We start from the raw sequence: 25,859 nt of genomic DNA, 5'->3' as shown, positions 1-25,859 counted from the left end.
AATGTCAAGCAGCTGGTGGGGAGAGCCGGGTGTGCCGGCGGCATTTGACAGGGAGAAGGGGTGCAGGCGGGCCTTGTTTGGGGCGGTGATGCTCCCCATTTATGTCACCTCTTGGCCCTAGCCCCCAGGGCGAGGTCCAGCCCGGCAGAGCCCCGGCCGGGCTGCAGGGCTGCAGGGGTTAACCCTGCGGCTCCCGCACCACCTCCCCGCCCGCCCGCCCTCCTCCCTCCCGCAGCCGAGGAATTTCCTAAAACACCCCCCCAAAAAGTGGGAATATAACAATAATAATAATGAAAAATAATAAAATACCCACCCTGCGGATGCCCCCTCCCGCTTCCATCTCCGCCTTTAATACCAACAAACAGCTCCTCGGCTCTCCCTAAAGGAGGCGCCTTTGATCGGAGCGAGACGCGCCCCGCCGGGCACCGGCACCAGCGCCCCCGGGCACCGGCACCTTCGGCACGGCGGCACCCCCGGCACTGCATCCCCGGGCAGCGGCACCGCCGGGCACCCCCAGCCCCGGGCACCGACAGCCCCGACCGCGGCACCGGAGCGCTGCCGGCACCGACAGCCCCGGGCACCGACAGCTCCGGCTCCGGCACCTCCGGGCACCGCACCGTCCTCCGAGGCGCCCGACACCGGAATCGAGACCGCGGCACCGCCGGGCACCAGCAGCGGGAGCGAAGCCCTCGGCGCAAACCCCGAGACATCACCGGGACATCGGGCGGCGCACCGCAGGGCACTGGGACCGAAGCCCCAGGGCACCAGCACCGGGCTGCGATGCTTCCCGGGGCGGGTCCCCTCGCCTTCCTCCTCCGGTGCCTCTTGCTCCTCTTCGCCTCCGAGAGCCGAGCTCGGGCTCGTAAGTCTTACCCGCTCTAGTCCCGGCGGGGCTGCTTCCCCCCGTGCCTCAGTTTCCCCCTCACCGGGGTCCCCAGGAATTTGCGGGAGTGTTTTGCGGGCAGGGCTGAGGTCACAGGGAGGCTCTGGCCGTGGCAGGTGTCGGAGCTCCGCGGCTGGGATGTCCCAGGCACGCCACCGGCCAGGTTCCCTGTCCTGCGCTGCTGGGGACATGGCTGTGTCCCCCTCTGCCTGCCGCTGTCCCCGCCTGCTTTGCGGGGCTGAGGAGCACCGAGCAGTGCCCTGCGTGCTGGTGAGGGGCTGGCAGGGGCGTAAGGAAGGTCTGGGACCCCTTCCATGGGCTAGGAATGCCACAGAGCAGGAGACTGACAGACCTTTCTCTGCTCAGATCCTGCACGAGCGCATCTCCCCTCCAAGGGTGGACGGGGACAGGGGCAATGCCTCCCCCACCCCAAACAAAGCTGGGGGCTTTCCTCCGAATCCATCCCTGTCCATCTCCATGTCCACCCCCTGGTCTCTCCCACTTTTGCTCCCAGCGGGCTGGCTGAGGCAGAGAAGGTTTGGGATAAGAAATGGAGGTTTGGCACTTCCCACAAAAAGGCTTGAAGGACTTGGCCAGAGCCGTTCAGGAGCTTGGAGGGTGCTGGACGTGTTAATTGGGGCCGGGAGGTGGGCTTGGCTTGGCAAAGCACTGGGACCCTACCAGTGGGTGCTGAGCACCCCTGCAACATTGTAGAGCCACCAGAGCTCTGAGGAAACTGGAACAGGACCCGTTGTGTCCCTACATTTATTCTTCCCTTTAATCTCCTGGAATCCCAGCAGAGTCTGTCGGTGGCTTCATCAGGGTGATTTACAACTTGCCTGCTGCCAGCAGTGCATTAGGCACTCCAATAATCATCCTCCTGGAGTGCACACTCACAATGTGAGCGCTGCATTGCTCCTCCCGACTGTGGGGTGTGCTGGGGGGAAGAGGCAGGTGGATGGACGGGGCTATAAAAAGTCCTGGAGAGCAGAATCCTGGTGAATCCCTCTCCTTTCCCTTCCCCGACTCATCCAAAGCTGCCAAACCCAGGGCACAGTGGGTGAGCAAGGGATGTGGGTCTGACTCCACGCCTCTATCCAAGCTGCCCTGGTAGGGTAGGAAAGATGATGGAGACACGTCCAGAGGGTGAAACAGGTGTCGGGTGAGGCGTTTGCTCTTTGGAGGTGGTAACAGAGCCCGTAAATTGGGCATAAACTACGCTGGAGGGGGGCAGAAAGGGTTTGTCTGATTTGCAAGGAAGAGCTGGGGCCCGTTTGCAGGACTGACAATGTTGACAAAGAGCTGGTGACTGTGGGATTGAAGCAGGGTGGGAGCAGCGAGGTCCAGGGTCACTCCCCAGTTCTGAAGCCCCTCAGCTTTGCTACAGGGCACATCACACTGTGTGGAGGGCTTGACCAGGACTTGCCCCAAGGTCAAAGGCAGGGTGGTTTGGGAGACAGTCATCATCAAATTGTGGACTTCTCTCCACTGCCCACCTCTGCAGCCTCACACTTTTCTCAGGGCTGGGTGTTCAGGGAGAGTGAAGACAGGAATAAATTAGTTACGAGCAGGCTCATCAGCCAAGGGACCTACAGTGTCGTGGCTAAAAATAGGTGAGAAGCAGAAATGCTCAGGCTTGAAGGCAAGTCAGAAAAGAAGAATTTGCCCACAGAAACAGGCTATTTTAGGGGATTTGCACTCCAGCTGAAAAAAATATCAGAGGCACAGGTTACTGGGACGAATGTGCTGCATTCTGAGTAACTCAGGGGCAATGGTTGAACACAACGATGTTTTGGCTGGAGGCATTTAAACACCAGCATCTCTGGAGAGCATGGGGCAGTGGTTTTCCCCAGGAGCTTGGAAGCTGCTGATCCATTTCTTTTTAACATGGTTGCTAGAGAAAAGGGGGTTCCTGGGATCCCTCTGTCCTACAAGTTTGGATCCAGCAGGGATGAAGGGTGCTCCAAGATGGGAAGGACCATGATGGAAAGGCAGTGCTACCATGTCCATGGTAAGGGAGAGGCAAGGGCTGCACACCCTGCTATAGATAACGGAGCATTCCCTTGGGAAGGAGTGGGGGTCCTGTCTGCCTGGCTTCTCCACTCTGGAGAACTCAGAGATGCCTCATGAGGCTGCATTTTCAGAGCTACAGAGTTTTCCAGGCTCCCACAGTCCCAAGAAGATATTTCCAGCCCAGAACTGAGTGAGGCTGGTGTACAGGAATTGATGGGGATGTGAGCAGAGACTTTAGGATGCCATATGTCAAGGGCCCAGTGTGTTTTAACCAGCCCCTTCTCAGCTAAGTTGCATTTTAAGCCCTTCATAAATACAAGGCTGTCACAGGAGCGCCTGGACTCTGTGTACCAGACAGTGCTCTTTACGCTTTATTTATGGCTGCTCTTAAAACCTCCAAACTGGTTTGCATGCACTCCCTCCCTTGTGCCCAGCACGGCGCTGGCTGGCAGGTGTGTGACCTCCAGAAAAACTGTGGGAGCCGAGAGTTCAGCTCAGACATGCCCTGCTCCAGAGACAGCTCCAAGGGTGCCATCTGGGGATGCAGGACCACTCTTCCCCCCTCAGCCTCGGGATGAAATGAGGGGAGATGAGCAAGACCCCACAACCTCTTGTTGAGCCATCAAATTGCTCAGAACACCCCCAGAGGCAGAATTACAGAATCACACATGGCTTGGGTTGGAAAGGACATTAAAGATGTAGGGTAGGTATTGTGGGGAGCTTCCCAGCTGCCAGGAAATTGAAACATCCCAAGAGCTCTGAGCAGCATCTTCAGGGTGTGCTTCAGAGACACCAATGCACAGTGACAAACTGAATGATGTGGAGAAACCCATCCTGGGCTGCATCTCTCACACCATGAGAAGGGAATGTCTGCTTAGGATGTATTTCAACAGCCTCACACACCAGCCACCTACAAGATGCCACCCCACAACTTCCTGACCTGCTCTAGATCCAGTGAGAAGTAAACCCCCATGACTTTTCTGAGTGTGCTGCTGCTGCAGGTGCACGTAAGATCACCTTACTGATCAGCATGGGAGCGATTCACCACCACAAAACGCTCTTCACTCCAAGTTAATTAGGATGATATCCAAAGTTTGACTTCTGAAAATGAAATTTTTAGCCTGGCATGGGAAAAAATGGTCCAGAGCCTCCAGCTTTAAAGCCTCATCCATCCATCCATCCATCCATCCATCCATCCATCCATCCATCCATCCATCCATCCATCCATCCATCCCCATCTTGCCCAATCATGCCAGCACCTCTTCCCAAAAACACAGCACTACTGAGATGCCAACAGGTGTCTCCTCTGCCCAGCACTGCTACTCAGCTTTAATTTTACCAGCAGGCCCCAGCAGCCATGAATCAGGCTGCTTTCGAGGGCTGGACCCAAACCAGGGCTCCACTTGTGATTAAATGTTTGAAGGAAGCAGCGTGGGAGCCTGCGAGCTGAGCGGGGCTGTGCCACACCAAGGCAACTCCATTCCTTCACCCTCAGCATAATTCATGAGGATGCTGCAAGCAGGGAAAGGTGAAGTCATTTTCTCACCCTTCTGCAAAACTAGGATTTTTTGTTTTGGTTTGGCTTTTTTTGGTGTTTTTGATAGTTTGTTTTTGGTTTTTAGTTTTGTGGAGGTTTTTTTCCTCTCTCTTCTGGGTTTCCTTGTATTCAAGACACATGCTCACCAGTTTTGTGTGATCTGCTGTAAGCTTGTGACCTGCTTGGCCAGGAATAGGGAGTTGCTGACTTGTCAAGAGCTATGAGGACAGTGTGAAGTCCTGATCAGGAGAAAGGAAAGAAAACACCTCTGCCTGTCCCTGTGGTAACATCCACTCCACAGCTATTGCAAACCTCCACATCTGCAGATGCAGCACTGCTGTGCCTGGACAGCTGCTGGTCACCACGTGGGATGGCTCTTAGCACCTTTGGCGTGGTGAACACCACTGAGATAACTCTGGGAACCCTGTGCTATTCATTCAGGAGCCCTCCCAACAGCCTGGCAGGGTCAGCACCCGCTGGCTCACCTGAGTTCATGTACTGCGTGGTGGGCACCATGGAAAACAGCCCCCCCTCTCCTGCATCCCCAGGGTGCTGCAAGGTTTTAAAAGACCCATAAACGTCTCCACTGCCTTCAAGCAATGCAATCACCCAAACTGCCTCAAATTCCCTCCATGACATAACCTTTTAAATCACCTTCAGTCTTCAGCGGGGCTGTGAGCACGTAAACCACGAAAATCACTCACAGACAGGAGTGTGCCTAGAAAGAGCTGGGGTCCTGGGGTGACCCTCTGCCTGGTCAGGGCTTTGGCACATGCCACGGGACAGTGGGAGCAGCAGCCTGGCTGTTAGAGGCTCCAGGTTCCCACAGGCCCTGCAGGGTTTGAAGCTCGCTCCTGCAGGACCAGGTGATGCTTGTGGATGTGAGCGTTAAGGGTAACCGGATTTGGGCCACCCTTCCTGAGGGATTTGTTGGTGATCCTGGCCATGCCTTGTCCCACAGGCTCCTGTAAGAGGCTGGCCTGGTCCTGCCAGAAGATTGGTTTGTAATCATGGGCTTGGGAAGAAGGAGGGTGATAGGGACCTGCTAAAATATGGGGAGGGCCAACATCTCCAGAGAGGATCTCCTCCACTGCTTGTGCTGGGCACCAGCTCATCCCTGTGCCATGGTGAGTTAAACCCCTGCCAGTGGAAGCAGGTCTGGATCATTTCTGGGACAGACACCTCCAGTTCAGGAGCACAGCTGGAGACTGGCTCTTCTCAGGATAACAGGATCAAGAAGGAAGAAAAAACCCATGTGTTTATGCTTTTGGGGATGAAAATGGATGAGGTGGACTTGCTGTCCCCCTGTATAGATGAAAAAGCAGTCACTCAGTCACACCAGTGCTTCAGCAAGCCAGATAAAGCCAAAGGACTGAGACCTGTGGGATGGCACAAGCAGCCCAGTCCTGCTTGTCCATGGATGCTTGAGAGAATGAGCTGAAGCTTTTAGGGGGAGCAAAAGGAGGGTGTTCCCCAGAATGTGTTTCTGCCCGTAATTTTTTGGTTTGGTGGTTTTTGTTTTTTGGTTTTGGTTTGGTTTGTTTTGTTTGTTTTTGGTGTAACAGCAAAAATGTCCCCTAAATTCAGGGTCTCCCATTTCTCTCACCAATCATTCTGATCTCACTGAGGAAAATTCCATCCTATAGCATCACCCTGAAATCATCTGTCCATCTTTCAGTAAGCGTTTCTGTTTTAGAGTGAAACCCCTGTTTTCTGCCTCAAAACCACCCATTCTGTTGCTTTCTTGCAAAGGGAGTCCAGTTTGCTCCCAGGAGTTGCCATTTGGGTCAGATGGGCGCCACTACAAGAAATACATGCAAAAAAAATAAAACTGGGGGAACAAAATCTGGGTTTGGTGGATGGGATGTGGCCACCAGCTCCTTGTGGGGAACAATGTGACGGCTGTCCTTGCTCTCATCACAGAGCACTCCCCCAGGGACCAGCCCCTTTTCTCACTCAGCCTCTCCTGTTCACTTGCAGGGTCCGACACGTTCTGCGACTTCAACGGCAAGAAGTACAGCCCAGGGGAGAGCTGGCACCCGTACCTGGAGCCCCAGGGGCTGATGTACTGCATCCGCTGCAGCTGTGCCGAGGCACGTACCCAGCACCGTGCGGGGGGCTGGCGGGGACACTGGGGCTGCACTGGGGCTGCTGCACCGGGGCTGCACTGGGGCTGTGCTCAGCAGCCTTCAGGCAGATCAGTCCCCCTGTCTCATTTGACCAGAGAACCCTTTCCAGTCCCACAGTGGCCTTGGATTAATCTCTTCCCTTTGGAAAAAGCTGTCCCTCTGGGGGGTGTTGGGTTGACCTTGTTGGGAGACTTTTTGGTACTTAAGAGCAGCTTGTGAAAAAGATGGAGAGTTATTTTTTACACAGGCAGATAATGATAGGACAAGGGAAGGTTTTTAAAGTGGAAGAGAGGAGATCTAGATTCCTATGTTCACAAGAAATCGCTCCCTGTGAAGTGGTGAGGACCTGACACAGGTTGCCCAAAGAGGCTGTGACTGCCTCATCCCTGGATGTGTTCGAGGCCAGGTTGGAGCAACCTGGGATAGTGGACGGTGACCCTGCTCATACCAGGAGGTGGAAGAAGATCTTTAATGCTCCTTCATAGCTAAACCATTCCGTGATTCCACGGTTCTGTAGCACTGGTGGGTTGTGGGTGGAGGTGGCTCGGGGCTACTGCCAGGTGAGGGGTGGCCTTTGCTGATGAGAGACCACGAGCTGGCTGGGCTTGAGCCAGGGCTGGAGACATCCCTGGTGAGTTACCGCCAGCACAACTTGTTGTGATAATGTTGTGCTCCTCCTCTTGCAGAGGTGAACCGTGAACTGAGTGTTCCCCGTGGGCTAAACAAACCGCGTCTTTCTCTCCCCAGAACACCAACATCAGGTGCTCCCGGATCCAGTGCCCGGCTCCGCCGTGTGCCAACCCCGTCACGGACCCCCAGCAGTGCTGCCCGCGGTGTCCCGGTAGGCACACATTCCTTGGGGGCGGGGTGACAAGGTGGCCGCGCTCCTGCAGGGCGCTGCCTCCGCCGCTGCCGCTTGGGGCAACGCAGCGATGCCGGGTCTGGCCCTGGTCACGGAGCTCCGGCTGCTCCTTGCTTCCAAAAATCTCATTTGGATGGAAAAGGGCTCTCTGCCAGACCACCTTCCCCCCCATCCCAAGAGCTTTGTAGGGACAAAACGTCAGTTCACACTTCAGGGGCAAAACAGAAGCTGGCAATTTATTCTGATCATTTGCCAGCAAAGTGTCTTGGATTAAAAAAATATAATTAAAAAAAATTAAAGTTTTTTAACAACTTCCTTCTCTGCACTGGAGACTATCTCAAGTTTTAGCCCCAAAACTTTTCCTACCTTACCACTACTGATTGCCTCATTTTACCTCAACATATTCATTCTCACCCCCACAGATTACCTCAACATTTAGTCCCCGAAGTTTCTTACCTGAGCACTGGCAAAGTTAGTCAGAAACCGTCAGTGATTCAAGAAACTAGAAAAAAAAAAAAAAAAAAGGAAAAAACCCTCATTAATTCTAATTTTTTGCCAATTACCCATAAGACGAGCCCTTTTTACCTGACTCCATCTGGATTTGGCAATCGTTACAACCACGGCAGGGAAAAACCCAAGAATTTTGTGAAGAACCTGGTGAGTCAGACCCAGGTTTCCCCTGTGTTCTGTGCTCAGTGCAGTCAGGGCAGCCCCATGCCCCAAAAGCTTTTGGACATCTTATTGCTGACCAACCATGCCGCACCCTGGCCTCCTGACAGTGCCCGTGGTGTGTTAAAGGGCTGCTGGTCCTTTAGGGGCGCGCTGGGGCCGGGCAAGGGCTGGCTCTCATCCCCCTCCTTCCTCCTCTTTTCCAGAGCCACATTCCCCGTCCGGCCTCCGGGCGCCCGCCAGGTCCTGCCAGTACAACGGGACCACGTACCAGCAGGGCGAGATGTTCAGCACCAACGAGCTCTTCCCCGGCCGCCAGCCCAACCAGTGTGTGCAGTGCAGCTGCTCCGTAAGCTCCACCCCAGCACCGCCCCAGCAGCTCAAAACCCCTGGAGGTCCGGGAGCACCGGCCCGTGGGGGGTGGTTTATCACTGGGATTGGGTTATCCGTGCACAAGAGGTATTGGAGATCACCGGAGCCGGGGCTGGGTGGGCCTCACTGGGGCAACGTGGGGTGGACAGTGGGACGGCCCCGTCCTCATGGAGCACCCCGGTGCTTCAGGGCTGTGGCCAGCGGCATCCAGCCATGCCACCTGCCCCAGCGAGCTTTGTGTGGCAGGCGGTCGGTGCAGAGCACAGCCGGGAGCCTTTCTGTCTGTGCTGGCTGCAAAGCGGGTGGGCTTGGTAGCCAGGAGCCTGGGGGAGCTCAGTGTACCTGCAAGGCAGCACACACATGAGGTGACAGCTCTTGGGATTCAGGTGCCCTTGGGATCCATAGATTGAGAAAATGGCTTAGGTTGGAAGGGACCTTAAAGCTTTTCTGGTTCCATCGCCTGCCATGGGTAGGGACACCTTCCACCAGCCCACGTTGCTCCAAGCCCCATCCTTTGTAGCCTGGCCGGGACGTCCTCAGTGTGCATCTCAGTGATGAACTGCCTCTCTACCACCCACTGCCAGCTCTGTCAGGATGCTCCTTCTCCATGAGCTTCCAGTAATGCCTGCAGACAGGGCTTGGCTCTGCCAGCCTCTGTCCCAACCCTGACAGGTTGGGATCCTGTAAACATCCATCAAAACCCGAGTTCTGACACCCTGCACAGGGAGGTGAGAGGCAGCCTGGCCAGCAGCGATGGGCAGGTGTGTGGAGTGCCAGGAGCCAAGTGTCGGGAGAGAAATGGAGCAGCTCCTCCTCCTTGAGATGGAGTGAGGAAAGGGGATGGAAAGTGCTAACCCCGGACTTGGCCACAGTAGGGAACTGCTCATTCCCACTGCTTTGTTTGGGACAAATGGTGGGACCAAGTTTGGCCAGGAAATAAAAAAGGGGCAAAAGAGCCCAAGCCACCTCCCTGTGCCATGCCAAGGGCACACACATAGGGGTTATGTCACTTGATGCTGGACTGGGAAGTATCTGTGATACTGGAGTAGCTGGTCTGAGCCTCTGGGGCATGCACCCACCTGAGAGCTGGGTGGCAAGAGGAATAACTGAATAACATGCAGAAATTATGCAGCTTTTGAGGCTGGTTCCTGTTAGGGTCCCCAGCTGGATGGTGGGAAACTCCGGGAAAGAGCCCTCTAATCCAGCTGCATGTGCTCATCCACCACTGTCCCCCAGAGCCCGTGGAGCTCCATGTCCCTCTCGGCTGTCGCTCAGGCTCTGTTTATTTGTCAGGGTAATGCCTTGGATACAAAGGGGAAAATAAAGGGCTGGCTGTGGAGCCTTCAATGGGGGGATCTCCCCGGGCTGTGTCTGATGCTGTCAGCTGCTAGAACAGCTGCGTGAACAGCTGGCCTAACCCCCTCTGAAAACTGCCCCAAGACCACAGCCTCTGGGATAAATCCTGCTTTTTGTGGCACTGGCTCTTTCCTGCCTGGGGCAGGTCATTGCTGTGAGCTGCTGGGCAGAAGAAGGAAGAGGCAAGTCTGGACTCCCCGAGAGGAGAGCTGGATCTGGTATGCAGTGACCTCCGCCAGATCCTGTCACCCACCAAACTTCCCTCATCCTCTTCGTGTTCCTGGCACAACAGTTTGGCTTCCTGATGGGAGAAGAGGCAGCTGTGGTTCAGTTTTCTAAGGATATCCTTGGCTGACCTCTTGGTCTTGGTTGACTGGGAACTTGTGGATACCCCAGAGAAAATTGCTGCATGGAGAAGACGACCTTGCTGTTGAGGTCTGGCTGCTGAAAATCCTTTTTTACCCCTTGGCAAAGTAGCAAAAAACTTATTCCTGCAACAAACTGGTGCAAATCCAGTGACTGAGGTGGCACTGGCATGCAAAAAAGGTCAAGGCTGGCCTCGACCCGTGGTTTTCAGCTTGAATCACTACAGCGATGATATTTTCTAAACTATCCACTCAGGTCCATCCCTACACGTCTGTGTGCTTGGCTCTGGTGTTATGGAACTAACCACAAGAGAGGGAGGGCAGAGCTTCGATGTGGACCTGAATCTGGGCTCAGAATCTTGCTTCCCATTTCCAGCCATCTCCTCTGGGTCCTCTCCTGGCAGATGTCAAGGAAAATCTTCTTGTGCCCCTTCAAACTGGGGGTTGTTGTGCAGACCTGAAAGGTGTGCAGTGGCTGTTTTAGGTCTGGCAGCACCAATGCTGCCTGAGAGGAGGGCACTGCCTGTCCCTTTTTGGGGAAGAGCAGTCCACTTGGGATCATTGCACTGTCCATGGGACAGCCATGCCAGGAGGGGACACAACCCTGCTGCACCCTGCAGGATGGATGGTGCAGCAGGAGAAGGCTTTCAGCTGTCAGTCGGTGCTGGATGATTGGTGCTATTGGAAGATAGACTATCAGGGGGGTTTTGATCATGGAAACATAAAATCCTGGAATGGTTTGGGTTGGAAGGGACCTTAAAGCTCCATCAGTCCCCCCTGGGCAAGGACACCTTCCCAGGTGGCTCCACACCCTGTCCAACCTGGCCTTGGACACTTCCAGGGGTGTCCACAGCTGTTCTGGGCACCCCGTGCCAGGGCCTCCCCACCCTCACTGGGAAGAATTTCTTCTCAATGATTTATGGTAAATCTGCAGTCTGAAATGCTGGCAGCCCTGCATGGGGGACATACAGCTCTTTGTAATGCTGACAATGTTTTTTTTCCTCCTGCCCTCCTAGGAAGGCCAGATCTACTGTGGCTTGGTGACCTGCCCCGAGCTGCTGTGCTCCTCTCCCTTAACTGTGCCGGATTCCTGCTGCCAGGTCTGCAAAGGTAATGGGGCTGGGACTGAGGGCTGGGAGACTCCAGCTGGTTGCCACCTGAGAGCAGGAGCCATTTCAAGCCACTTTAGCAGGATTTTGGCAGCCTGGGCTGTAAATCAGGCTGTTTGTTAGCTCTTGGTTGCACCAGGAGCACCAGGAAGCAAAAGCTGAGGGCTTGGGTTTTCCTTGGATAATATGAATTGCATGTGCAAAGCTCCTGAATCCCCAGACTCCCCAGCAGGCCAGCACGTGGAGGGGAGCTGCTTTCAGCCACAGAGAGCAAACCTGCATGCAGCCCTGCAGCACCTTCCAGGACAATGTTTTTTCCTTGCAGATGGCTCCTTTGAGAAGTCCACGGAAGAGGAACCCCTGCAGTTAAACAGAGGTGTTGTACGTGACATTTGCATTTTAAAACTCCGCTTCTTGCTTCTAGCACAGCCCCCTGAGCAGCTCACCCAGAGTGCCCTTGCACATTGCCCTCTGCAAAGAAGTGACCCCCCACTTCTAGGAGGACACAGATCCTCGCACAGCAGAGCCATGGACACCTGATTTGCAGGTGATTTGTGCCATGCAATCGAATCTAGCTGAGAGATATCAGCCTAGGTGAGACCCCAGGCCACCAGGGAAAGATGCTTCTAGCGTCCCTTAGCAGCATCTTGGGGACATGGTTTAGTGCTGGACCTGGCAGTGTCAGGAAAGGGTTGTGCTCCATGACCTTGGAGAATTTTTCCAACCTAAATGATTCTGATTCTGTGATTCTGTGACATCTTTGGAAGACCAAAAGACCTGCAGGAACTGGAAATCTGGGACACTTCTCCTCCTTGTTGGCAAGCATCTGCCAGGTCAAACAGCTGAAGGACATTGTCAGAGCAGACCCAGAGGTGACCAGCAGCCAGGCCCGACCCTTGCCCATAGTCAGATGCCCAAATCTCCCTTGGGAGGGTTTTTCCTTCAGAAGAAGGTGTCTCCTCTCCCCTTGGGCATCAAGGTGTCTTGCCTCCCACCAGGAGGGCGGTGCTGGAGCTGCCTTCCCCAGGCTGTTTGTATCAGCAGCCCCAGCAAGGAAAAAGTGACTCCCTGGCTGCCGAGGGTTCCTTCACGGCGACACTCGGAGCTGGGCAGCCCATGCCAGCTCTGTGGGATTAGCTCACTTAGCTCCTGGCTCTGCCCTTTTCCATACTGCTCCACCACCTATAAAACCTCCAAAATAGACACAAGGGGACCCTTTGTACTATGTGTCTTGTCCCAGCACTCTGCTCTTGGATGTCCCTGGGATGTTCCTGGGATGTTCCTGGCATTTCAGCCCTGCTGGCTGGCAGCCCCACTGCCCTGGTGCCTACCAGGTGAGAGAGCAGGATATGGCCCATCCTCACCTTTCTGATCCTGTCTGAGCCACACAGATGCCAGTCCTCATTTTCCCACCTAGGAAAGGCCAGCCCTTTTCCCTGTGTGCTTTAGGGATGTAGGACCTCACATGCTTCTCTGAGGGCACTGGGTTGGGCTTGGGTAGGGAAGGGTCACCCCAGTGAGGGTGACCCACATGAGGAGGACACCAATGTGGGGCACTCACACCGACTGCTCAGCATCACTGGGGTGGTGGCAGCAGCAAGGTAGGGAAGGGGCTGGAGCACCAGGAATGGCTGAGGGAGCTGGGAAAGGGGCTCAGCCTGGAGAAAAGGAGGCTCAGGGGAAATCTTCTGTCTCTCCACAACTCCCTGACAGGAGGGTGCAGCCAGGTTGGGGTTAGGCTCTGCTGCCAGGGAACAGGGACAGGATGAGAGCGAACAGCCTCAAGCTGTACCAGAGGAGGTTCAGGTTGGAATTTAGGAAAGCTTCTTCCCCTGAAGGGTCTGTCCACACTGGCACAGCTGCCCAGGGCAGAGGTGAGTCCTCATCCCCTGAGGGATTTAAAAGCTGTGTGGCTGTGGCACTTGGGGACAAGGCTTAGTGGTGGCCTTGGCAGCTCTGAGGGAATGATTGGGCTCCATGATCCTAGAGGAATTTTCCAAGCTTAAAATTTCTGTGATTTATATGTCTTGTGGGTCATTGCTTATCCCTGTGGTCTCTGCCCCTTCCACTCCTGATGGAAGGTGTGCAGGACACTGCATGGATTTTTCCAGCATGCTTTGGAGTGAGAACAACTCAACTGCCAGACTCTGAATCCCCTCTTTTCTCTGGCTGCACACAGAGACACTCACAAGACCAGTGCTTGGGAGAGGTGGTGGGGAGGAAGCCACCTGGAGCCACCGTGTCCACTGTTCTCAGTTCTTCCCTGGAGTTAATTCCCAGAAGCTTCAAACCCAAGGGAGCGGGTGGCACCACTGTGAAGATCGTCCTGAAAGAGAAGCACAAGAAAGGTAAGGGATGGAGAAGCCAGGCAGTCTGTATGTGACTTAACGTGGCTTCTCTAGGGCTTGGAATTCTCCAGGGAATCTGATTCAGTGGCAGGTTTCCTCCAGCAAGTCCTTCTCCCCACTCTTCCACAGCCAGCCCCAACCAGATATCTCAGTCCTCATGCCCGCAGTCTCCCGACTGCACATATCTACCACTTTCCAAAATGGGTTGGAAGAAGACTGGTCCTTGGAATGTTTTGGAGATCTGGAACTTGGGAAGGAAGGAGCTCAGCTGGAAGACTCCACATGGACCTTCCAGGACAGTGCCACAGAAGGACAGGATATTCCTCCTTGTAACGATGTGCAAGTGCTGGGTCTGACCCAGTGCTGCCCCAGGTGTTCCTCCTGGAGGAGAGAGTAGGAAAGTGAGATGAGGAGGGATGCCCCTTGATCCAAAGGAGGGAATAACAGATCCTTTCTCCTCTCGGCCGCTCTCCCACCATTGTGCCTTTGGAAGGGCTTTTCCAGTCCTTGGAGATGAAGGCCAGGAGGAAATTTTGGGGCCTCCAGAAATTTCCATGGAGGAGTCAGCAGGTGGCACTCTTCACTGTGCTTCATTCCTGCGACAGCCTCGGAGGGACCCTGGGCTTCCAGGGGTTGGGAGGCAGGTGAGGTCCTGCCCACACTTGCCCCAGTCCCCACCAGGGTGGTCAAACCCAGCAGAGCCCTCTCCTGGCTGCCTGTGTCCCATGGCTCCTTCTGGGTGTGTTGGCTGTGATATCCCAGTGCCCGCTGCTGCCGGATCCGCTGCCAGAGGACCTCGCTCCTCCACTCAGCAGGACCACCCATGTCGGAGGTGCTGAAAGGCAGTGACTCCACAGAGCCTCGGGTTTACAAAGAGGAGGAGGATTTATTTCCACCAGCAGCTCTTCTCTGTCTCTCCTCCAGCTTGTGTTTACAATGGGAAGACCTACTCCCATGGGGAAGTGTGGCACCCTGTCTTCCGGCTCTACGGCCTCCTGCCCTGCATCCTCTGCACGTGCAGGGACGGTGTCCAGGACTGCCAGAAGATCACGTGCCCTAAGGAGTATCCGTGTGAACATCCAGAAAAAGTAGATGGGAAATGCTGTAAAATATGCCCAGGTAGGTGGGACCCTGCCTGCTCCTGCGGCTGCCTTCCACCTCCTTCCTTAACCTTGGTTTAAAGCCTGGGGCTGACAGATGTGTAGGGAGTCAGATTGCTGCTGGCTAGAATTCACACCACACAATTCAACAGGGCAAGCACTGATGGAAGGGTTGGCTGGTCCTGGAGGGCAGCAGGACTTTCCCGAGGTAAGGAAGATGCACTGACCCCCAAAAGGTTCCGTCTGTTGGGAGGATGGAGTCTGGAGAAAGTCGCTTGAGGCAGGACACGCTGAGAGTGCTCAGATGGAAGGGCAGAGGACACACACTCTGCCCTCCAAACGTCCAGGTGGGACAAAAACCAGAGGCTTAAATTGTGGTACCTGAGGTGTAGGTGTGAAGGGAGGAGCAAGGACATTTCCCAGGAGACAGGCTCTCTGTGGTACTCAAGGTCTGTTGGAATTGGAATCCCCGTCTCTGGAAGCGGAGGCTGACACACAGGTTTTAGGGTGGTCCAGGTAGAACTGGGCTGGGACTGGGACATGCAAAGGGGCTGAAGCCCCAGGAGCAGCTGAGGGAGCTGGGCAGGGGCCTCAGCCTGGAGAAAAGGAAGCTCAGGGGGGACCTTGTGGCTCTGCACAAGTCCCTGACAGGAGGGGACAGCCGGGGGGGTCGGGCTCTGCTCCCAGGGACAGGAGGAGAGGGAACAGCCTCAGGCTGGGCCAGGGGATGCTTGGATTGAATGTTACAGAAAATTTCTTCCCCCCAGGGATTGTCCAGCCCTGGCACAACTGCCCAGGGCAGTGGTGAGTCCCCATCCCCAAGAGACTTAAAAACGCTGTGGCACTTAGGGACATGGGCCAGTGGTACCTTGGCAGAGCTGGGGGAACAGTTGGACTCTCAGCTCCCTGGCCTTTGGAAAGCTGTTTGTCTTAAGCCACAGACTTGGAAAAGATGTGGCAGCGCATGACATCTCCCCCTATTCCCACTGGAGACTGTTTTGTGGATGGCACCCCTCTGTACTGACATTTATCAGGAGGTGTTCAGCTGATGGATCACCCACTGCTTCCCTAGGGACACTAAAGGCACCTGAGTGTCTTTGAGCCTGGCTGCAGGTGCAGCAGGTTCTGTGTGATCCCCTCTGATCCGCATCTTCCAGGGGTTTCTGTGGAGGGGTCTCACCCAGGAGAACAAGCAAAGGGCACTGCCACGTTTTGGAATGGCTGCAAAGTCGTTTGAGATGAGATTTTCAAGTTTTTCCAGCCCTTGACTGGAGAGGTTCTGGGATGGCCTCCCCAGGGGAGCGAAGGGCAGAAGCTCAGCTTGTTTTAATAAGGTTTTTGATATGTTTATGAGCAGGATTTATGATGTGGTGCCTGGTGGGAATGGGATGTGATGACTGAGCAGAACCCTTCCAGTCTTGCATTCCCACTCTAGTGGGTCTCTCTGGCTTAAATCCCAAAACTTTCCCTGCTTGGATCTCTTGTCTGCTGTTCAGACTTCATTTTATTTCCAATTAAGCACCCTGATGCAGCCAAAATGATTTTGTTCCTGCTTTCCAGTTCTCACACACAGTGATCACACAGACACACACATTGCTCAGCCGAGGTACATCCCTGCCCTTTCCTCCACTGCGTGCAGCCTTTGTCCATGTTCTTTTTCCAGGTGCTTTCTATGACTGTCCCTATCTTCCTCCTTTGTACACAGTAACTCAGGAATGTTAAGTGATTTTGCTAAAGGGACGCCGATCCCGGGAATTGCTGCGATGTGTTGTTTGGATGGCGGGAATTGCTGTGGGCAGAGCTGGGGACCACGACCTCTGTGTCCCTGCTCCTCCTCCCCGATGCTGTGGGCAATGAGCGGCTCCAGTGCGCAGCTCCTTGATTGTTAAATTCCTGTTGAATTCCAGGGGTTCCTTTCCTGCTGTGGAGGTGGGGGTTTAATCGCGGACTCCCGATCTTAAAGGGCTTTTCCATTTTAACAACTCCACGCTCCTGTGAACGCCCTGGAGCAGGTGAAGGGTCGGGCTCTGGACAGAGGTTTCCCTGCTCCCTGACCCGGCGGTGGGACAGGTGAGGGTGCTGGGGCTGTGCTCGTCCCTCTCTGCCTCCCACTGACCTGCAGAACGGAGCACCTGTCCTGTGCTCACTGAAAAGTTTTGCTTCCCTTTCAACTGGGATTTCCATCCCGTCTCAGAGAAGAAGAGCTCAGGACCACCCCAGAAAGCCTGGGGGAGAGCAGAATCAGGCCTAAAATAACTATCTTCCTAAAATAAACCCCAGGCATCTATTTATAGCCAAACTTTCTTTCGAGTAGTGTAAAAAGCTTCAGCATCCAAACTGACTGGGAGAACAAGGCTAAATTCAGCAGAGCTGGGCTCCTCTGCATTCCAAGGACCACAACCAAAGGCAATAAATCTCCTTCCAAAACCACAGGGGATTGATTCTTAATTACTCCAAATACATTAAAAAAAGAGGGAAAACTTAGCAGCTCCTCTTTACCAAGAATGCTGAAAACGTCACGTAGGACCCGGTGTAGATGTCCTTGTGGTGACGACCCATGTGGGGAGGGTGCTGGGGCTGCTGCTGAGCCCACCTGTGGGGCTGAGCCAGGCACAGCCCAGGCTCCCCTGCTGTGGGCTCACCCCCTTGCTCCCCTGATGTTCCTCCCCCAGCAGGAGCGAGATGGGAAGTGGGGAATCCAGCCCGTGCTTTGTGGTTATTGCAGAGAGTATGGGGATACAGAGGGACAAAATCCCCCCTCCCCATCCCTGCTGGCACAGAGGCTGCTGGGCTCATGAGAATGAGGAGGTCCACAGGTCCTTTTTTAACCCCCCTTTGCTGCTGGTCCAGGGGCTGGGGATCATGGGACAGACACGACTGTGCCGTGTGGCACCGATGCCAACGAGATGCATTTCCCATGCCCTGGGTGCTGAGCTGATGCTGCCCCTGTTTGATGACCTCTGTCCTTGTTTCTGCCCAGAAGCCAGAGCCAGACCCACGGATGAAGTCGCCGCCCCGCGGTGTGGCAGGAGCCCCGGCCGTGTGCTGGTGTACGCATTTGTGCCGCCGCGCTCTGAGGCCCCCAAGGAGATCCTCAGGACCGTGGCGATCGAGAAGGAGCTGGCAGAGGAGGTGGAAATCTACAACTGGAAGCTGATTAAAGGTGAGCACCATTATGAGAGCAGCCAGCAAAGCAGGAGATGTGTGTGGAAACCTGATGCTTTCCAAGCTTTGTTCAATTTTTCTGGCTTTCCTCGAGGTGCTCCACCCCTTGCATGGTGAATCAAAACCTGCTGACAGCAGGCTGGCTTTTCTGACTCCCCCATTTCACACTCTTTTCCTGCATTCCATGCAGACCAGGGGCTGGAAACCACTTTTGGCCCCACTGACCTCACCAAGAGCTGCAGCACCATCTGGAGGCACAGCACGTGGGCAAGCAAGACAAGGGCCTTGGGGCTGCTGCTCCAAACCTCCCTGCTCCCATGCCAAATGCACAGGGAAAACAAACAAAAAAAAATGTTCTGGTGACTCTGTGGGTTTGCTTTTGCTCTTTTTTTACACCCCAGTCCACCTACGGCTTGAAAGCTGCTGCAGAGTGCATACAAGGGGGATGAATTGTCCCCAGCCCACTTTTCGGATGGGTGGATCTGGATGCTCCTGCTGGTGTGTCCTCCACAGGTCAAAGCACAGCAAATGTGCTGTCAAATGGCACCAATCTCTTGCTCTCTCCCCACACCTTCAGCTTTGCTCTTATGGACAGGAGGAGTCCAGGGACACCCGGTCCAGCAGATTTCTGTGCTGTGTTTCTCTGCGGCCCAGGGAAGCACCCCAGTCCCCCATTCCTGAGTTTCCTGAACATACTCTGCCCCAAAAACATTGAGCACTTGAGGTTGGTTGTACCTTTTCTATGGATACAGTGACCCTCGGCCCGTGTCTGCTGGACACATGTAGCCATTCTGGTCTCCTGGTATGTCCATGTTTCACATCCCTCCCTAGGGGGACCTCAGCCAGCTGCTGAGACTGGGCACACATGGATAGCACCCTGAAATGGACCCCAGAGATGAAGCCCTGGTTGCCACCATGTTTCCATCCTGCCCCTGCCATCCTCTGTGCTCCAGGGTGGCCCCCTGCCCGGGTCCCCTGCCCCAGCGGGGCCTCCCTCACAATGGCACCTTGTAGCTGAGGACAGCTCTGAGCCCGCGCTGTCTGGGCCCCGCCGCTTCCTCCCCTGCTCCTTGGCACGGGCAGCACCCAAACCTCCTCGGCACCTTCCGAGGCCAAAAGCTTCACGTCTGCATGGAGCTCCCAGGCCCTGCCAGCCAGGGACAGGGGAGGCCCTTGTCCCTGAGGCCAACACGGCTCTTTTGCTTGGCAGAGGGAAGTGTTATTATTGGGAAAGAGCATGAGCTCACTCACATATGGATTCCACCTCTCCATGGTCCATCACTCTACCAACAGAGCAGCGTGTGTGGAGCAAAGAGGCTGCAAGGCACCCCTGGACCTCGTCCATCTGCCTTTGTATGGGCTCATGATACATACGTGGCCTCACCTATTTCTGGGCCAGGACAGTTTCCTCCACAAAGCAGGAGCTGCGAGGAGAAACCAGCACCAGCTCCCAGCCAAAAGTTTTACCCAGCTGGCTGGTGGTGCACAAGGGCCTCCAGAAGAGTTGCAGTGTAAGCTTCCCCATCTTTTTAGGGGTCTGAACATCACCAGCAGGTTTGAAAATTGTCTTTCTGATGTTTTTGACCTGTTGTCCTCTCGCTACAGGCCCCGTTAAGAAGTCCATCCCCATCTTCAGTACAAAGACCCCTTAAAGCACCAAAAACGGTGGTGGGTTCCTGGCAGCCCCAGCTTTGGATGGATCTCACCCCAAATGCTGCCAGGAATGCTCCTGCCTGTTGGATGGGGTGTGCCTGCCAAGAAATGGCATTGCCCAGTGCCAGCTCCATCCTTCCTGCCTCTCTGCTGGTGAACTGTCCTTAACTTGTGCTATCCCGATTCCCGCTGGAGCGTGGCCTGCGCTCCTCCAGTGCTCCCCAGCTCCTGGCATGTGTCAGGAATGACCATCCCGGGGGACAAAGGTCTCAGCCAGCTCTCTGAGAGCCCCTGGGGAGCATTATCTAGGTCAGTTGATTAAAAGATGTTTATCTCTAGTAGGTCTTGTTTAAAATATCCTCTTGGTTACTAATGTGCTTGCAGAGTGCTTCATCAGCCCCGGGGACTGTAAGCACACCCTCCTGCTCCTTTCTAAGTATAGACCAAAAGAATTTATTGAACACTTGTGCCTTTCTTGCGTCAATAACAGTTTTATTATCTCCATCCAGTATCTTTTGTTACTGGATGGACTTCTTTACCCAACCCACTGAAAGGATTAATGAATAGTTCAAATATCCATCTATTTCTCTCTATGCCTTTGACTTCCTGCACTAATTTTCCACAGTTGATAGCATCTCATTTATATGGACTGTGAGGCAGTTCCCCTTCATTACATACTCTTTTTATGTGTAATTGCTGCTGGGAATCAGGGAAAGTCTCTTAACCAAATAAGGGGGACCACGTTGCCTCTCACATCTGCTGGCAGCAAGAGGCTGGATGCTCTAGGATGAGAGGTGGGGAAGGATATTCCAGGCATACCTGCCTGGTTTGTCATGCCTTGCAGGAGAACAGGAATTTCATAACCCCTAATGCCACAGGAAGGTCACTTTCATTGCTAAATACAGGTTCTGGTTTGCAAGGGTCAAACATCTGAGTCAGGCACCTCCACTACGGGGACACTGCTGGCAGGGGCAGAAATATCAATCTCTGCTGAGATCACTTGTGTTTTTTCCTGAGTGGAGCAATTTCAGTGCTGCTGACAAAGAAATAGAAAACTTTGGTCCCTGGCTGCTTCCAGGAAAGGAAATCATCTGAGCACGGAGGGGTCTCTGCAGTGGGGGAACACAGGTGTGAGCAGAGGGGACGGAGATCCCAGCACCCCCTTGCTCTCACCTTTATTTCTTTTAGGGTTTTAGGGGAGATTGGAATTCCTGTAGGGCAGGACGCTTTCTGGAGCAACAAAACCTTGTTGCTTTCACCTGCTTCATGGTGAAACATCCTGATTTAGCAAGCAGCAACTCTTTTCACAGAACCATAGAATCTTAGAAAGTCTGGCTTGGGAGAGAGCTTCAAGCCCACCCCATTCCACACCCCTGCTGTGGGCAGCACACCTTCCACTGTCCCAGGTTACTTCAGCCTGGCCTTGGACACTTCCAGGGCTGGGGCAGCCACAGCTGCTCTGGGCAGCCTGTGCCAGGGCCTCGCCACCCGCACAGGGCAGGATTTTCTCCTGATATCTAATCTGGTACTGAAATGAGATGTGGCCTGGCCTTGGCCAGCTCCCACCAGGCTCTGGCAGCAGGTCCTGCACCAAACCAGGGCCCCAGGGCAGACAGTGTCAGGAGGGGACAGAGAATCCAACCCCGTGTGAGCCTTGAACTGGGCACTGCAGAATCTGATGCCCTGTGTCCCCCTCTGCAGGAATATTCCATCTGATCCAGACCAAGAAGATCAGCAAACAGGAATTCAAGCAAGAAGCACAAAACTTCCGGCTCATCACTAGGACAAACGAAGGTAGGGAGAGAAAAATCCCATTTCCTTGCTCCTCCAGCACTCCCTGCCTCAAACAGCCTCCTGATTTCCTGCTCTGCCCCGGCCATTCAAAAAAGGCTGTGTGAATCCCGGCATGGCGTGGGGAGCTGAGCCACAGGGAGAACACTTGTGCAAGCGGAGCTGGGTTGGGGCTGACCTGTCCTCACACCCACACGCAATACTCCTGGTTAACAGCCACGTTTTCACTTTACGGTATGGGAAAGGGCAGCCAGCTTTCTAAAAGTGGATGCACTCTTGTGAAATCCAAAGGTTTTGTCTCTCCAGAGCCCGTAAAACTGTTTGATTTCTATATCTAATCCATCTGGGGCTCCTGGGAGCATGGGGGGAGAAAATAAAACATGGTGCAAGGGATTAGCAAAAACCTAAACTGTTGAAATGTTTTTACAAATCATTCTGGATGTTCCGGGATGTGTGTAAATACGACCAAGAGCAGGAATGCCGGTGCACATGCTGGGAGTGCCGTAGGGAGCGAAGTTGCCAGGCTGTTTCCCGCCGGCTGCCTCCAGCCTGGCTGGGCTGGAGCTCCGTGGAACAGGCGGGGTCAGAGCCACGCCCGCATGTCCGCCCCCGTGGGTTACGGGGTCACTCGGAGCAGCGCTGTGCCCAGCGCACACCGGCACTCCCGGCGCTCACCGGCACTCCCAGCATGTGCACACCGGCATTCCCAGTGCTCACCGGCACCCCCAGCGTCCCGGGCGTGCTGCGGTTCGCTTCCACCCCAGCCCATTTGGGGCACCACCTTCTGACCAAACCCCGGGGGACCTTCCTGTCCCGGCTCCCAGGCTGGGCTTCACACCCTGGTGGAGTCTCTGCCACGAGCCTCCTCCTTCTTGCCTCAGTTTCCCCCGACAAATGACCCTGTTGTGACACCATCCCACTGCCGTGGCTGCAAGTTCTAGGAAAGCTCTGGGTGATGATTTCCTCACAGCAGAAAATGAATTCAGCTAGGAAATATTCCCTCCACCCCCGGGGTGACGACACTGGGGCTGCATAATCCTTGCTGGGGCTGCACTGAGGGAGGAGAACACCTGGAGGGAAAGCACCTCCAGCCACCTCCTGCACATCTGGGGATTCTTTTGGGGAGCACGGAGAGGGATTGGAACACTTTGTCCTGGTTTGGGGGGGGGGGTTCACAGCTCCACGTTTGATTTGCTGGGAGTCTACTGCTCCTTGGGGGATTCAATGGGATTCATTCTTCTGCAGCAGGATTTCCCCCTACCACAGGTTGCTGAATGAAGACCCAAGGCTGAGGCAGCAGCAGAAAAATGAACATAAATGAATATAAATGTGGGGGTTTTGAGCAACCCAGCCCACACAAATGGGGCTGACAGAGGGGAGGAGAGCACCACACCCGTCCATTGCCCATGAAACTGAAATTCTGGCTCTCTGAGGCTGAGGCAGAAGACAAGCAAAATGCTTCTTCCCCCAAGAGGCAGAAAGTCAGCCCGAATCCGAGACACGCTGGGGAGGACGTGGCCCTAACACCACACAAAGCACCCTTTACCGAGGTGGAGAGGGAGATTCATCCCTGTGCCAGTCTGAGCCCCTTTTCTTCTCGGACTGTGCAGGTGTGCCTGTGTCTCTGCCGGCCACAAAGTGAAGTTCCCTCATGGCCTTTTGTGGCACCATCCCCATCCTCTGTGTATGCAGTTACCACGTTATGAGCCTGTGCTCCAGTTTTTGAAAGGCTGTGATAGTTGTTACTGCCATCTCTGCTATTAACACCTTGGGAATTGCTTGGGGTTTTCCTAGTAGGTTTATGTTGCTCAATTAAAAACGAGGCGGGAGATGTAGGGTTTGGGGTTACAAACGTGTAAGTTTCCACGGGTTATGCTCACCGGAAGGCCCCGTGCGAAGGGCGCAGCCGCAAACCCGACACTGGGGGCATCTGAGGGGCGACTGTGAGCCCTGAGGGGTGAGCCCGTGAGGGACAGCTGGAGGGAGACTGTGATTGGCTGGAGGACCCGTGGGCGGGATATGGACAGAAAGGTGATTGGCTGGAAGAACCCGTGGACAGTGTATGGGCAGAAAGGTGATTGGCTCAGGGGACCGTGGACAGCGAATACGCAGAAAGGTGATTGGATGGCAGGACGCGCGGACAGCAGCCCTGCAGCTGGGCCAGCCAATGGGTGCCTTCCTTCTGTTCAGGTCTATTGGGTCTTAGTTTGGGTTCAGTTACGGCAGGTAGGGATTAAAGGAATAAAAAGGGTGCGAGTCCTACTGATCTCCTTCGGGTGCATAACGGGGTCCGTGTGGCTTAGTTCCCCATTGCTATGGCAGTATTTTCCAGAAAAAGCCCTGTAAGTGCCATTGATTGCGCCATTGATTGCATTGCAAGGCTGAGAGCCCCTCCAGCGCCATTTTAATCGCAAGGCTACAATACCTGGGGCTGGGATCACCGAGGAGCTGCTCTGAGCGCGGCCGGCATTGTGGGCACACCTCTCCTCAGCGGGTCCTTGTGGATGCTCCAGCACTGAGGGGAATTGTGCCTTCCTGCTCCAGGGCTGCTGCTCATGTCTGTCTGTCTGTCTTTGCTCCTCCAGGTCACTGGAACATCTTCCGGGCCCAGACGTCGGAGCTGAGGATGACAGAAAGCCCAGAGAAGGAAACAAAGAGCTTGTGAAGCAAAGAACTTCTCCCTAACTATTGATTTATCTACACACAGACACACGTACACATATATACGAACTCCAGAGCTGCATTATTAAATAGACTGGCACTGCAATACAGGTTACACTAGCGGAAATTCCAGCGACTCCAGAGAACGATCCCAATCCATCGGCATCGAAGCCACAGCCATGTAGGTGCCTCTCTCCAGCAGGAGAGGGCAGGAGGTGGCCATCACCTCCTGCTGTCCCAGAGATGTTGGGTGAGCAGAGGGGAGGAGGGAGAGGTGGCAGAGGGGCGAGACCTGGTGCGACAGGAGGAGGTGGGATCCACCCCGGCGTTCCTGAGGAGCATCGGGAGCCCGCAGCGAAGCAGAACATGACCACGCTTCTAACCAGCTGCTGGGGGAAAGATGACCTGCAGAGAAAGAAATCATCCCTCCTTCTATCCTTGGAGCCTGTGGGATCTGCAAAGCGGTTTCTTGGGCTGAATGCCCTCCAAGGGGTGTTTTTTGAAAAATCTCCTCTTCCAGCTGGGATGATTCTTTCCCTTTCTTTGCAGGTCACTTGAAAATGTAGGTTTTGGGAGGACCCACCTGCTGGCAGGGTCTGAGACCCTGAACGCTGCACTAAGGTCGCTACTCAGCATTTATTGTGCTATATATTTATCTGTATCCTATATAATATCTACAGGGCTGTATTCACAGGAGGGGCATCTCCCAAAGGGCGAACAGGATCATTTCTGCAGCATGGGGAGGAGGGTGAGCAGCAGCATCACCGTCCCCCTGTCTGGAAACAGCTTTGGGGGATTTTCAGGTTGTTTTGGTACATGTATTTATCCCTGGATTCTTGTTTTATTCTGTTTTGATAAATCTATTTATTTGGAGATCCAACTCTGCTGACGAATCTGATTAAAATGTCTTCTCGATTCAGCTTCCTGTGCTGGTTCTCCTTTCCCTGTAGGGTCTGTGTTAAGGCTCGGGGGCCCTGGTGGGGTCTGGTTCCCTTGCACTCACTTGGGCACATCCTCAGGGCTGGGATGCAGAGAAATCCCACAGATGCTTTGCTCATCCATAGGGGATCACCCCTTCCCATGTGCTTGTGGTCTGCTCACAGCTCTGGGCTGAAAACAGAGCCTGGGGCTTGGGCCCTGAGCTGGCACTGCTCACCAGGGCCACACAATGGGGCTGAGCTGCCTACATTTATCCAGGAAAAAATCCCAGTGAGGCTTTGAGCCTTAGGGGGCTCCCCCATGGCACGAGGTGAAGGGAGAGGGGCCCAGCTGCCTCCTTGCCCCACGGCCACCTGCACAGCTGTAGCTGCGTGTGGGCAGGGAGGATGCTGCCAGTCCTCGGGCAGAGCCTGACCCCTCACTTCCCTCACTTGTCAGCCTAATTAGCTGGCCCTTGTGTGATCTAATTGGAGCTGAGCCGAGGGCAAATTTGTGCTCATTTACCAGAAGTGGAGGGTTTGGAATGAAGCTGCTCCTGTGGGTTCACAGGGAAGGCTGGGAGGAAGCCAGCAGGAATTCTGCATTGCCTGGTCCAGGTGAGGTGTCCTGCGGGTGCTGAGCCCATACAGGCTGTACTGGCACCACGGGCACTAAGCTCAGACACAGAGCCCCTGGGTGCAACCCAGCTGAGTGCCTTACACAGAGAAGCCCTCTGCTGTGTCCAGGAGGGTGGTGGATGCTGCTGGAGGCTCCGTGGCCAGGAGAAACCCTCTGGTGAGCAGTAACAGAGGAACCTGCATGGGGCCGGCCCCTTCTCCCAGGAAACAAGTGACAGGACAAGAGAAAATGCCCTCAAGTTGCACCAGAGGAGATTCAGGTTGGATATTAGGGGAAATTCCTTCCCCAA

General features: G+C 54.7%; 1 protein-coding gene across 1 annotated transcript; it reads left to right on the top strand.

The window, feature by feature from the left end:
- The first annotated feature begins 303 nt into the window (after window positions 1-303).
- Window positions 304-24,932, top strand: CHRDL2 (chordin like 2). The gene is made up of 11 exons (XM_063419297.1): window positions 304-862; window positions 6,414-6,526; window positions 7,310-7,403; window positions 8,300-8,442; window positions 11,203-11,296; window positions 11,621-11,676; window positions 13,475-13,643; window positions 14,568-14,762; window positions 17,724-17,906; window positions 21,263-21,355; window positions 23,938-24,932. The coding sequence occupies exons 1-11, from the start codon at window positions 781-783 to the stop codon at window positions 24,015-24,017; spliced, it is 1,302 nt and encodes a 433-aa protein (XP_063275367.1). The 5' UTR covers window positions 304-780; the 3' UTR covers window positions 24,018-24,932.
- The last annotated feature ends 927 nt before the right edge of the window (window positions 24,933-25,859 follow it).

This window comes from Prinia subflava, chromosome 25, assembly GCF_021018805.1.
Source record: "Prinia subflava isolate CZ2003 ecotype Zambia chromosome 25, Cam_Psub_1.2, whole genome shotgun sequence".
Taxonomy (NCBI): domain Eukaryota; kingdom Metazoa; phylum Chordata; class Aves; order Passeriformes; family Cisticolidae; genus Prinia; species Prinia subflava.
The sequence above is the reverse complement of the archived record's forward strand: the minus strand, read 5'-3'. Positions and strand labels throughout refer to the sequence as shown.